This window comes from Callithrix jacchus, chromosome 14 (assembly GCF_049354715.1).
Source record: "Callithrix jacchus isolate 240 chromosome 14, calJac240_pri, whole genome shotgun sequence".
Taxonomy (NCBI): Eukaryota; Metazoa; Chordata; class Mammalia; order Primates; family Cebidae; genus Callithrix; species Callithrix jacchus.
In genome coordinates, this window is record NC_133515.1 from 9,382,328 (window position 1) to 9,396,578 (window position 14,251).

The 14,251-nt window shown below is 36.1% G+C and overlaps 1 protein-coding gene across 13 annotated transcripts in view; it reads right to left on the bottom strand.

The window, feature by feature from the left end:
• AFF3 (ALF transcription elongation factor 3) overlaps positions 1-14,251 on the bottom strand; it is a 566,569-nt gene that overhangs the window by 192,151 nt on the left and 360,167 nt on the right. For all 13 annotated transcript variants that reach the window (XM_078348797.1, XM_078348798.1, XM_035271750.3 and 10 more), the window contains one exon: positions 8,482-8,518. In XM_078348797.1, the coding sequence (XP_078204923.1) occupies positions 8,482-8,518 (37 nt within the window). The remainder of the gene's footprint in view (positions 1-8,481; positions 8,519-14,251) is intronic.

The window sequence follows — 14,251 nt, forward strand, 5'->3', positions numbered from 1 at the left end:
TTATCTTTGGATAATGTAAAGTTCTTAATTTTGATGTACTTGAATTTATAGATAATTTTATTTGACATTTTTTGTGATTTAAAAAACACATCAGAAAAACGTTTTATATTGTCTTCTAAAAGCATATACTTTTACTGATCTTTAAAAAGTACCTGGATTGGTTTTTATACATGGTGTCAGGTAGGAGTTAGTTTCATTTTTCTCCCTAGAAATAACCAGTTATTACTGTGTCTAAGTCCGTTCTTTCTCCATTGATCTACATCATCATCTCTGCCATGAGTTCAGTTTTCATACCCCTGTGGCTCTGCTTCTGGGTCTCTACTCACTCGCTTTCACTGCTCCATTTGTCTATTACTGCCCTCATTACTTAGCTTTAATATGTATTTTTAAAATATTGTAAGGCAAGGCTTACCTTGCTCTTCAGGAACATCTTAGCTATTCTTAGACCTTTGTTCTACCTTATAAATTTGAGTATCAGTTTGTCAATTTCCATATATACAAAAGTTGGAAATTTGATTGAAGCTGTATTAAATCTATAGGTCAATTTGAAGAGAACTTGTATCTACAACATTGCATCTTCCAATTCATATACCTGGTATTAGGCATCTGCATTTAATTTGGTCTTCTTTAACATATTTCAATAGTTAGTTTTCTCCATTAGAGGTCTTAACATGTTTTTTGACAGGGTTATTGTTTAGTAAGTTATTTTCATGCTAATATTAAAAGTTGTTTTAAACTATAATTTTTCAGTTGTTGGTGTAGGAAAATGAAATTCATTGTGTATACAGCAATCTTGCTAAATTTTCTTATTAATCCTGATAATCTGTAGATTCTTTTGAGTTTTCTGCATAGACAATTTGAGAAAATGAATTTTTTTCTCCTTTCTAACAGATACTTTTTTTCTTAGTTTACTGCCTTGACCAAGGATTTCTAGTATAATGTTGGATAAAAGTGAAACCCATGTCTTGTTCCTCATCTTGAGAGGAATGCTGTAAATGTTCCAACACTAAATAGGATGCTGGTTCTGAGGTTTGTTTATTTGTTTATTTGGCAGATACTGTTACTGTGTTAATGAAGTGGCCTTCTATTCTTGAATTGCTAAGAATTTTTCCTTTAAACCACGTGTAGTGAATTTATCAAATGCTTTTTCTTAATTTATTGAAACAATTGTATTTTTCTCCTATAATATTTAAACATAATGAATCATGTTAATATTATAAAAGGATCCAATTTTGAATTCCTAAATACAATTATTTATATTTTAAAATATTTTTTGTACTTTGCTGGATGGAATTTACAAATATTTGACCTAGAATTTTTACATTTATGATCATGAATGATACCTTAATTCCTTTTTCTTGTACTGGCTTGTCAAATTTTGGTATCAAGGTTACACTGGCTTGACAGAATGATTTGAGAACTGCTTGCTTTTTCTAATTCTCTGAAGAAGGGTGTAGGTTCAGGTTTGGAAGAATTCCTAGTAAAAATGTCTAGCCTTGAAATTGTGTGTGTGTAATAATTTTTTAAAAATTACTGGGTCAATTGTTAAAATGGTTATAGGATTATTCGGGTTGTATTTATATTCAAATTTCATATAAAACATTTACATATATACATATAATACCTGAAGAATCATTTTAATCACAGTCATTTCATCTAGTTTTGAAAAAGTTTTGGCATAATTTTGCTCCTAACACGTTTATGTTCTTGATCTGCATCACAGTTTGTTCCCTTTTTGATTCCTGATATTATTTATTTGTGCCTTTTCTCTTTTTGTCCCGATCAACCTCTCTGCAAAATTTGTCAATTTTATTGTATCTTCAAAGAATAAACTTTTGGCTCTATTGATATTTAAAATTTTATCTTCGCTATTTTATTAATTTGTTTTTGTCTTTTTTTGTAAGTCTCTTTTCCATTTTTGAGTTTATTTTCTCTTCTTTTAGCTCTTAAGATGCATGCTTAGTTCATTAATTTTTTTGTTTTCTAGTATGAGTAATTTCTTTATTTATTTAGAGACAGAGTCTCACTGTCTTCCAGGCTGGAGTGCAGTGGTGAGATCTTGGCTCATGGCAACCTCCGACTCCTGGGCTCAAGCAATTCTCCTGCCTCATCCTCCTGAGTAGCTGGGACTATAGGTGGGCGCCACCACACCTGGCTAAATTTTGTATTTTTGGCAGAGACAGGGTTTCACCATATTGACTAGGCTGGGCTCAAACTCTTGACCTCAACTGATCTGCCCACCTCGGCCTCCCAAAGTTCTGGGATTACAGGTGTGAGCTACTGCACCTGACTTCTAGTATGAATATTTCAGAGGGAAAGCTGCAACTTTCCCTCCAATTTAGTTACATCTTCCAGGTTTAATATTAGGCATTTCTATTACCTTTCAATCCCAAATATTTAGTAATATCTAACGTGATTCCTAACTTCTAAACATGTGTTCTCCCTATTAGTCATATTTTCATTATCGATTTATAATTTAATCATACTGTGGTCGGAGACCATGGTCAATATAATATTTATCCTTTAAAATTTGTCGAAACTTCCTTTATGGTCCAGTAGTTGTCAATTTTCATAATTGTTCCCTGTCTGCTTGAAAATAATGCATAGTCTGCAGCTGTCAGGTAATGTGCTCTTGCTCACTGTGCTATTTAAATCTCACGCATCCTTACTATTTTTTCTGTTTGCATTTTATAACAGTTACGAATTTATGTTTACATCTCCCATTAAGATAATAGACTTCTCCTTGTAATTTGGTTATTTTTACTTTTAAAATTTTGAAGCTATGTTATTTGGAATTTTTGTCCATATGGTAAATTGTACCTTTCCTTGGGTAGTGGCCTTTCTTAACTTTAGTAATGCTTTTTGCTTGAAGTTTATTTTTCTGGTATCAAAATAAATATATCATCTTTCTTTTCATCAATATTTGGCTGGCATATATTTTCCTATCATTTTTCCTTTCAAATTTTCTGAATCTTTAATTTCTAAATGTGTCACTTTAAACAGCATAGAGCTAGAGTTTACTTTTTTTGGTCCATTTGATCAATATTTGCTACTGAATCATTGCATCTAATCCATTTCTTTAAATTACTCATTTTTTTTTTTTTTTTTTGAGATGCAGTCTTGCCCTGTTGCCCAGGCTGGAACGCAGTGGTGCAATCGAGACTCACTGCAACCTCTGCCTCCTGGGTTCAAGTGAGTCTTCTGCTTCAGCCTCCTGAGTAGCTGGGACTATAGGCACACACCACTACGCCTGGCTAATTTTTGTATTTTTAATGGAGCCAGGGTTTCCCCATGTTGTCCAGGCTGGTCTCCAACTCCTGGCCTCAAGTGATCTGCCCACCTTAGCCTCCCAAAGTGCTGGGATTATAGGCGTAAGCCACCATGCCCGGCCTTTATATTACTGATTAATTTATGCTACCATATTTTTCCATATACTCAATTTTCTCTTCTTTACTTCTTCTGGATTAACTAACAATATTCATATTCTATTTTTAACTTGGTTCTCCACATTTGGTTTGTAGGTTAAATACGTTTTACTATAGTGCCTACCATAAATATTGCAAATATTTACCTTATTTATCAAAGTCCAAAGTTAAAATTTTTATCCTTCTCTAAAATAATTACAGGAACTTAGAAGATTTTAATTCCAGATTCTCATCTTATTTTATGCTATTGTTTTGTGGATTCCAACTGTACTTTTATTTTTATTACTTAACAATATATTAATTAATATTGGTACATGCAATCATTGTTTAAATTTTCCCCATATTTACTTTCACTGCATTTAATCCTTCTTACACCTCACATTCCCTCTGAACAAAATATGTCTTTAAAAATTTCTTTTTGTGATGATTTATTGGTGGCAAAGTTTCTCAGCTTTTGTCTGAAAATGTCTTGATTCATTACATTTTTTTTTTTTTTTTTTTTTTTTTGCAAAACACAAAATCCTAAACTGATAGTTACTTTTTCTCAACTCAGTGACATTTCGATTTCTCTGTTTGCGGGCTTCCACTGATGCTGTTGTGAAGTTAGCTGTAAGTTGCCTGCATTTTTGAAGATTTTAAAGGGTATTTTAATTTTTCTTTATGTGCAGTTTAGCTACAATGTGTTTAGTGTGGACTTTTTTTCATTCATTCTTGGTATTCACTGGGTTTCTTGACTCTGTGGATTAATGTCTTTCAAGTCTGGAAAATTTTCAGCTATCAATCATCTTCTTCAGTACTGTCTTGCTTCCCTTTCACTTTTTGAAATTCTAGTTAGATGTATGTTAGACTTCCCCACTTTATCCCCGTGTCTCTTAACTCATTATCTATTTTCCATTTCTGTCTCTCTAGGCTGCATTCTAGATAATTTCCTAAATTAGTCTTTCCAATTCATTAATTCTTTCTCAGCATGTCTAATGTGCTGTTATGCCTGCCCATGGAAATTATAATTTCTATTATTCCTAGAAGTTTATATTCTTTTATTCCTAGAAGTTCTGTTTAACACTTCACTAAGTTTTTTTTTTTTCTCTCTTTACCACATTTCCAATCCTCTCTTAATTCCAGAAATTAAAGTAAGGGCTCTGATTTTATATTCTAGGCTTGACAACTCCAGTTTCTGAATGAGTCTGACTCTCTGCTGTCCTGTTTGTTCCTGTTCTTGCTCACAGTCTCGATTCCTTTTTGTAAGGGTTTCTTTTCTCATTTTAAGTTGCTCGTTTCCCTTGGTGCTCTATTTCTATTATTATTCATTCCTCTCCATTTTCTTTTAATGGTATTACTATTAGCTGGATTCTCACTGTTCCACCTTGACTGGCTGTGTAACTTCAATCCCTTTAATATTTTCCATCCGTGTTTTGCTTTATATTCAGAAAAAAGAGTTTTCAACTTTATATTCAAGGTTCCAGACTTCAGCTATTACCATTCCTCCTATTGTTTTTTATTTTGTCAATCACATTTTTAATTCTCAAATGTTCATTTGTTCTGTAATTATCTATTTTTCATATCAATCTGTTCTCTTTTTATTTAACACAAATAATTTCAAATTTTTCTAAGGACTGTAATTATGCTTGAAACTTTTTTCTCCTTTTCCTTGAATTAGATTTTCTAGATTTCCCTTGGGACTAGTCTTTCTTTTTGGTGCTCACTGATTATATATTCATATTTTTAAATAACAAATTGGTTGACAAAGGTAGTTGGCATGGCTCTCCTGTAATAGTGTACTGATCCATTTTTCTAACGTATCTATTCCTTGTAGGGAAGAGCTGATATATGGCCCTTTGTAAGTGGGCAGGGTATGTTGACTTGAAGGATTCAGGTAGGGCTCAAGAGAAGAGAAACCTCCAGGCAAGCTGCAAGCCAAAACCCATCCTCCACTCACTTCTCCAAGAAAAATATAAAGTACTGTACTTTAGGTGTGTAGGATTTTTGTGTATTTCCCTCAAGAAACAGCTGACTCTTCTGCCATTACCTCATGTCATCTATTTTTAAGATCTGGTATTATCTTAGAATCTGTTATGTTTCTGAGAAAAAAAATTACCCTGAAAGCTCTGTGTGGGAATCTGCAAGGATGGGGGTGGAGGGGTAATGGTTGAAGGATGGCCAGGTGTTTCCATCACTGCAAGCAATTTGCACTTGTTCTCTCTCGGGGTCCAGTGGAAATGTGGTCTTTCCTGGGGCTCCTGGGGGCTATTCCCACCACCACTAAAGCTTGTTCCTGTTTGTCTGATCTTTCTTCCTTTGCTGTGTCATGACTTTCCCTGTTGAAGATTATTTTTCAGTAGGGTCTTATTACTTTTGGCTTTCCAGAAACACAGCTAAATTTCTGGTTTGCTGATGACACTTCTTCCTGGTTTCGGTGCTATTTTGGATTTATTTCCATTTCTACGGCTTCATGGCTGTTAGGTGGGAATTTTGAAGGGAGAGGAAGAATTGCTTAAGCGCAGTCTCTCAACTGAATAGGATGTTCTCATAATTTTTAAAAATGTAGACATAAATCATCCATGTAAATATTCAAGCATCTCAATACTTAATAAGCTTCCATTTTATAATATCAAGTTCGATTGGTCAGTAATTCAGCAAACAATCTATCATTTAAAAGATTTGTATTGAAAGTCATTTTCTGTTTATACAATATTTTCTTTAGTATCTATTTAATACAGTCTTTCTCACTTCAAAGAGAATAAAATCACTGGCCTAAAATAATGAGAGTTAGTAATCAATCCACACATACATTTTGGTTTTGGTTTCTCTGAAGTTCTGTATTTCTCTATTTCCTACATGTTTACTGGAATCATGACTCCAAACCAAATACAAAAACAGCATAGGAAATGCTGGTGGGGTCAGTTCTCCTCAAGTTTCAAATGTGCTGTAAGTTGCAGAGAATGCTCAGATTTATAATAGGAATATTATTTTTATATACACATGCTGGGGTGTTGGAGAAAGATTTATTTAAAAATAAAAAAGGCCAGGCATGGTGGCTCACACCTATAATCTCAGCACTTTGGGAGGTCAAGGTAAAAGGACCACTTGAAGCCAGGAGTTCAAGACCAGCCTGTGCAACATAGTTTATTGCAGTCTCTAACAAAAAATTTAAAAAGTGATATGTTCCTATAGTCCTGGCTACTTGGGAAGCTAAGGTGGAAGGACTTCTTGAGCCCATGAATTCAAGGTTACAGTGAGCTATAATTGTGTCACTGTACTCTCTAGCCTGGGCTTGAGAAAGACCTTGTCTCAAGAAAACGAAAAGAAAAAAAAAGTCCCCTAACTCCTAGAAAAGAAAAAGCTAATAAAAAACTTTTCCTGGACAATGAAATGCTAGAGAGTTTTATACCACACAGGGATAGTGCCATATCATGTCCTATAGAAGAAGGGTCCGTTTTTACATAATTTAAATTGCAGTGAATATTACAGCATGCCATAAAAATATGCCGGATATACACAGAAATCACAGCAGATAGTTACTGGACAAGAATTCAATCTCATGGTGAAGTGACAGCAACAGCTTTCTGGGAATCAACACAGTGGGATGAAAAGCTGTGTCTTTGGGGCAGAGATCTCTGAATTCAAATTCTAGCCGTCATTTTTCTTAGCAAGGTGACTAAAAAATGACTAGCTATTAGCCTCAGAATCTCATCTTCTTCATGTGTAAAATTGAGATCCTAATGCCTTGCTCATGCAGCTATTGTGAAGATTAAGCGGAATACCGTTAAGTCAGGAGGCTAGCACAGAATAGACACTCAACAAGAATTTCCTTTGCTCTTCTGTCTGTCAAAAATGTCAGGATGGGAGAAGGTGCACTCATTCATCTATGAGATCTTCCCTTCACCCTGAACATTTAAATTCAACAGTGAGACACAGTGAGGAAAGCAACGGCAACTCTTCACGACATTCTAGTCTGTGGTGTGTGATGCTGATGCCTGTATACCTCACACGGACTTAACCAAGCACTTCTTCTGATCACTTTTCTTGTGACTAAATTCATCATTTTCTTCAGATTTCATGTCTCTGGGCATTTTGCCTCATCACTGGTGCCTGTGCCCACAGCAAATCCCAACAGAGGGTGGGACAATTAAGTGATATTGCCCTACACCACTGTGCTATCACCCCCTCCACCAGCCTTTCTCTAGCTGTGCCTGAAAATTCTGCTGCTTCCCGCTGCATTTGCCTGGACATCTTTTCTGTCCAGACCATTTGCCTCGCTGTTGCCCAGTGGTTGAGCCTCAGTTCCACAGACAGATCTACAGCTCAGAGGATGCTCAGTCTTCAAATGCAGCTTTGTACTTGGCAAGGGGTGCTCTTAGCTTGCTGGCTGGTCGTGAAACTAACAGAGCCCAGTCTTTGTGAGTGTGCTTTTAGGACATGAATGGGATAGTTTATGCATTTTTAATGCTCAAGACAACATTAATACCAATCAGTAGTGCCAAAGAAGAGAACTAAAACACTACTTCATGGAATGATAACATCCTCTCTTTGACAAAAAAGCCCATGTGTTTTATTAGCTGCCAATTCAAAAAGGAAACTGCTTCTTAGATAGTTGAGTCTCTATATCTGGAAGAGGGCACGGTATACATACCCAGCCAGTTGTGACTTTTTTTTTCATGGATTCTAAGGTCATTTATCTTAAGGTCTACTGATTGGTTTTCTTTGCTCACTCATTTTCCTTTAATTTAGACAACCAATTATGTGCCTTTTAAGTTTTTTTTTCCTCCATATATATTAGAAACAACTACAATAAAGCATGATATTTCTTTCTCTTAGGATGGCCTTGAAATTCACCATTTTCTGTTTTGGCCCTCCTTTCCTTGAATATGTACACTCAAGGTCATCATAAATCTTATCATTCATTTGGGCAGCACTTGAACAAACGAACCCTTTCCCAATGTTTTAGTAAAATTCTTTGAAACCTACTGTCTACTGCGTGCTCATCCTCCCTCCCCTTCTGCCCTCCACCCCTACCACCTGCTCTCTATATGAAACCTAGAGTGAAGTCTTTTCTTACTTGGATTATTGTGTCCAGAGGATACAAGCTGAGAGTCCTGAAAGAACAAGAAATAGCAATTAATTTTCTTATTTTGACTTTCAAAACCCAAGTTAAATATGAGATCTATTACTGGTCATTCAGAACCAATTCATTGTTCTTAATCTCTACCAGCTACTTTGATGAGAAACATATACATGAAAGTGTACATGTACGTGTTAAGCAGTTCTGGGAATACACTTCACAATCATTTTTATTTTGTATTAACGACTTTTTGTTTTGCTTATTGAGGTGAAGTTCACGTAATATAAAATTAACCATTTTAAAGTGAACAATTTAGTGGCGTTTAGTACATTCATAAGGTTGTACAGGGGCAGGCGCGGTGGTTCAAGCCTGTAATCCCGGCACTATGGGAGGCAGAGGTAGGTGGATCACGAGGTCAAGAGATCGAGACCATCTGGTCAACATGGTGAAACCCCGTCTCTACTAAATATACAGAAATTAGCCAGGCATGGTGGCGTGCACCTGTAGTCCCAGCTACTTGGGAGGCAGAGGCTGCAGTGAGCCGAGATCGTGCCATTGCACTATAGCCTGGGTAACAAGAGTGAAACTCTGTCTCAAAAAAAAAAAAAGGTTGTACAACCACTACCTCTATCTAGTTTAAAATATTTCCATCACTCTGAAGTAAAATCCCTTACCCACTAAGCAGTGTCTCCCCATATCCCTCATGTCCCAGTGCCTTACAACCACCAATTTCCATCTGTCTCTTGGATTTATCTATTCTAGATATTTTATATAAATGGAATCATAAAATATGTGATCTTTGTGGTTGGCTTCTTATACTTCACATAACGTTTTTGAGGTTCGTCCATCCTGTAGCACCTCAATTCCTTTCTATGGCTGAATAATACTGTATCGCATGTATATACAACAATGTGTTTGTCCATTCATCTGTTAATGAGTATTTGGGCTGTTCCTGCCTTTTGGATACTGTAAATAGTACTGCTATGAAATGTGTGTATGTACCCTAGTTCAAGTGCATGTTTTCAATCCTCTTGTGTATATACTTAGGAGAAGAATTTCTAGGTTATATAATAACTTTATGTTAAACTTTTTAAGGAATTGCTAAACCATTTTCCACAGCAGTGAAATCATTTTTCAGTCCAACAATGTATGACGTTCCAATTTATCTACATCCTTGCCAATCCTTGTTATTTCCCATTAAAAAAATTATAGCTATCCTTGTGGGTATGAAGTGGTGTCTCACTGTAGTTTTGATTTGTATTTCCCTAATAACTAATGATGTTGAGCATCTTTTCATGGGTTTGTTGGCCATCTGTACATCTTTAGAGAAATATTTATTCAAGTCCTTTGCCATTTTTTAATTGGTTTGTCTTTTTATTGTTGAGTTGAAAGAGTTCTTGATAGAGTTTAGATACGAACTGTTACCAGATTTATGATTTGCAAGCATTTTCTTCCACACTGTCAATTGTCTTTTCATTTTATCAATGTTTTTTGATGCACAAAAATTCTAAATTTTCAAAATTTAAGATTTTAAAACTTCTAAATAAACTTTAATTTACCTAATTTTTCTTTTGCTGCTTATGCTTTTGGTGTCATCGCTAAGAATCCATTGCCAAATTCAGGGCCATGAAGATTTAAACCTATGTTTTCCTCCCTGATACTTATAGTTTGGGTTCTTATATTTAAGACACTGACCTGTTGACTTTTAATCTAATTAATTTATCTTTGAATAAACCTTTACTTCAACCCACTTCCTATAGATGGGTTTGGCAATTATACCACCAGAAACACTCTATTAAACAACTGCTGTCAATCTCACGATGGTGGATAAAAAGATTACTACAGTATCTACTTATCTGCAATGGAATAAAGCCAGTACTATACAGTATTTTAAGTTTAGTTATTGCTCAAGTAAATAGAGATTGAATTTAATTTTACATTAAACTTTAGTTTGCATTAAAACAAAATTTGAAATCATTTTGAGGATTTACATCCTCTTTCCTTGAAAAATTCTCATTTAATAGAAAATAAACCAAATACCATATTGTTCTTTTAAGTAGGAGTTAAACTATGGGTATGCACAGGCACACAGAGTAATATAGTGTATGGAAATCCAGAAGTGCGAGGACAGGAGTGGGACACGGGATAAAAAACTACATACTGGGTACAATGTGCACTGCTCCCATGATGGGCACAGTAAACTCTCAAACTTCACCACTATACAATTTATCCATGTAACCAAAAACCAGTCATACCCCAAAAGCTATTAAAGTGAAAAAAAATAAAAAATATGAGAGACTTATAAAAGAATGAGTGAACTGAGATGGTAGGAATGTAAACAAAGAACAAATAGCAGGACATAAAATCCAGTAAAACTCCTTTAAAATTCCAGCACATAAAACAAAATCCAGCAAAATTGAATTAACTTCTATTATATAGCTTAACATATTTTACCAGAATTTTGCTCCATGAGTATAGGTTGTTATGGGGTAAGGGATGTCGTTTGATGTGACTTATGTTACACTCAAATCCAAGTACAAATGTCTGTTTTAAAAACAAATTCTACTGAAACAGTATAAAATGAGCCAGTCTGGCAGGCAGAGGTTGGGTGGGAAAATTGAGAGGATAAGGGATTCCCACTTTTAAACAGCTTGAGTCATATGCAGATGCCTAATAAACCTCTTTCAATTATGGTAATAATGAGCTATTCATCTGAAGAAAAAGAACAAGCTCAACTCTCACCCTGAGATTGTTTTTGGAAATGATTATATAAAGATGAAATATTGTTCCTGAAATGATGGACTAAAATATCATCTGTAAAAATGATTTTGGCCTATTTTGGATAGATGCCGTTACTAAGAAGGCATACACAATTAAATCTCCCAAGTAGATTGGTATGTTTTCCTTCTCTTCTAGGGAATTTAAGAGTTTATATGTGTACATAAATTAGTTGTAGCTTTGGCATGTGAAAAAAACTTTGAGTCCCATTTAGTTAACGCCTCTGTGCTATCTGTAGATCTGGGCCATTTGGAGGCATCTGTACTAGGGAGGGGAAATACTCACACACCAACAAATGGACAAGAATGGTAACTGACATAGTTTCTAGCATTAAGCTCATTTAAAAAGAAGAACAGATTTTTTTCTAAGACTGTTAACACAAATGGGAAATCGAATTATTTTATATATTTATTTTTGAGACAGAGTTTTGCTCTTGTTGCCCAGTCTGGAGTGCAATGGCATGATCTCAGCTCACTGCAGCTTCTGCCTTCTGACTTCAAGCAATTCTCCTGTCTTAGCGTCCTGAGAGCAGCTAGGATTACAGGCCTCAGCAACCAGGCCCTGCTAATTTTTTCTATTTTTAGTAGAGACAGGGTTTCACCATGTTGGCCAGGCTGGTCTCGAACTCCTGACCTCAGGTGATCCACCTGCTTTGGCCTCCCAAAGTGTCAGGATTATAGGCATGAGCCAGTGCGCTCGGCTTATTTTATTTATTTTTTAGGGACAGGATCTTATTCTGTTACCCAGTCTGGAGTGCAGTAGCATGATCATGGCTCACTGCAGCCTCAAACTCCTAGGCTCAAGTGATCCTCCTGCCTTCGTAGCTGGTACTACAGGCATGTGCAACCATGCCCAGCTAAAATTTTTAATTTCTTGGTGTGTACTAAAACCCAGAGGATGATTGTTGATCAGACTCTTCAGCAGAAAATGTAAGATGAGCTTACAGATGACCTGAGTTAGGATTATATACCATAAAATCATGTATCTCAGAGATAGTAAACTTTAAATTTTAACTAAAACACCTGTGTAATTAACTGCTATCATTTCTGTTTTGTGTGGTGGGAAGTGAAGAGAGACTGAAAATGGTTCAAGTAATTGGTATAAAAAACAAAACGAACCTCTGTTGAAGTCTTTTGAAGGAGAGGCAAGAATAAAATCAAAGACTTTGTCCCTAACATACAAGCTCATGTTGCTAGCTGACGTTTTCTTGGCGGTACACTGCAGCAACAAATGTTAGCTCAACAGTAATCGACTCTCACCCCAGTGTTCTAAATTGTGCCACTCTGTGGGTACAAATAATGTCCCAATATCATTCTTACTGGCATTTGGCCAGCCTGCTTGTGGAGGGATCAGCTACCTTACCAGGCCACTCCCAGGTTTTAGTTCCTTTTATCAGATACCCTGATAAGGGTTCCTGGGGCTGCGGCTCCTGAAGGAGCACTGTTCTGTCCAGCCAGCTGTAAAACCCCAGGGGCCCCACATACTATGCAGGACATTCTTCATGGAGCCAGAGCAAGGCTGGGTTCAGAACACAGGGAGACCAAAGCTCCTTTCTCCAAAGGGAATACACACTGAAACCCTTTCCATTTTTGTGTCTCCTGCCACCCCACCCAGATACCCACATACGTGTAGCTTCTGTCTCACAGGTCTTCTCTCCCCTTGCAAATGTCTTCTGTAGGTAGATGCCTGGGGAAGTCCACCCCTTCTGTGCACTGGTATTGTCCTCCTCTAGGAGCACTCTACTAGGCCTGTAAGATTCTCTATTAGACTTTTTAAGGGTCACAGAAGTGAGTCTAGCAAGTTAAGAGTGGAGATGACATTAGAACCCAGGGTTGAAAGTGTGGCTGCCACCCACAATACTTCCAGCTGTGTATCATGTTCTGATCCCCTCCCCCTAGAATGCTCCATCCTGCTGCTTTCTGTTTTCTGCTGGCAAACTTCATTTTTCCTTCGAGGCTCTGCACAGGTAAGCTCAAGGGTTACCCTGCTCTTTGAAATCTTCTTGACTCTAATGTTTTTGCTGCACTGTGTCACACTTCCATTACTATAATTATTTTTCAACAATGACTTTTTTTTAAAAAGTGTAAGTGACATAACACAAACTGCACATATTTAACGTGTACAATTTGATAACAAGCCCCACATTAGGAAGGCTACTATTATTACCTTCTTGACCCAAGGATGGCTCTGTAACACCTATTCATTAAAGAAAAATTAGCAAAACAGGAAAGTATAAAAAAGTTGCCTGTCATCCCCTATCAGGACATTTTCAAGGTTAATCTGCTACTTTTATTAGCATTGTTCAACTAATGTGTGTTATTCTGGAGGTCAGGTGCATAGAGGGAAAGCCACTCCCTGATACCTGGAAGAATATCTACACATGGGAATTAATTCTCCATCTTTAAATCCTAAAGTCCCAAAACCGAAACTATTTTTTGGTACATGGGAATCCTAAAACTCCTTTAAATAGGATATTTAGCTGTGAAGAAAAGTTTATACAAATCACCTTGCTAAAGACAGAAATAATCAGATATACTGGTATCTGAGAAAGCCCTTCAATGAAATACTAACTAAATATCATATTTCATTAACTGGAACAAGTCATCCAAATCATGTAAGGCTGCATTATCTCGTGTACTACCAGTTGCTGACAATTAATTGGAAGATGCCATCAACTGTAAAACAAATCCTGATTTTAGGGACCTTAAAATGTAAAAAAAAAAAAAAAAAAAAAAAAAATGCACCTTATGTCAATGAAATACAGCAGTTCTTTAGTCATGTCTGTGATGTAAGATAGTATACCATGAAGGCGTTACTTAAAAAATGGCTCTGTGAAACCAGCTGGGAATGACTCCACCCCTCACGCCTCTCCTTCTTACTCTATCAGTCCATTGCTGGAACTACAAAAGGCAAGAAGTGGAAATACATCTTATATTTTCAGACTTCATGGAAAGCTAATTATGGTAGAAAAAATTAGCGCCTGATTTAG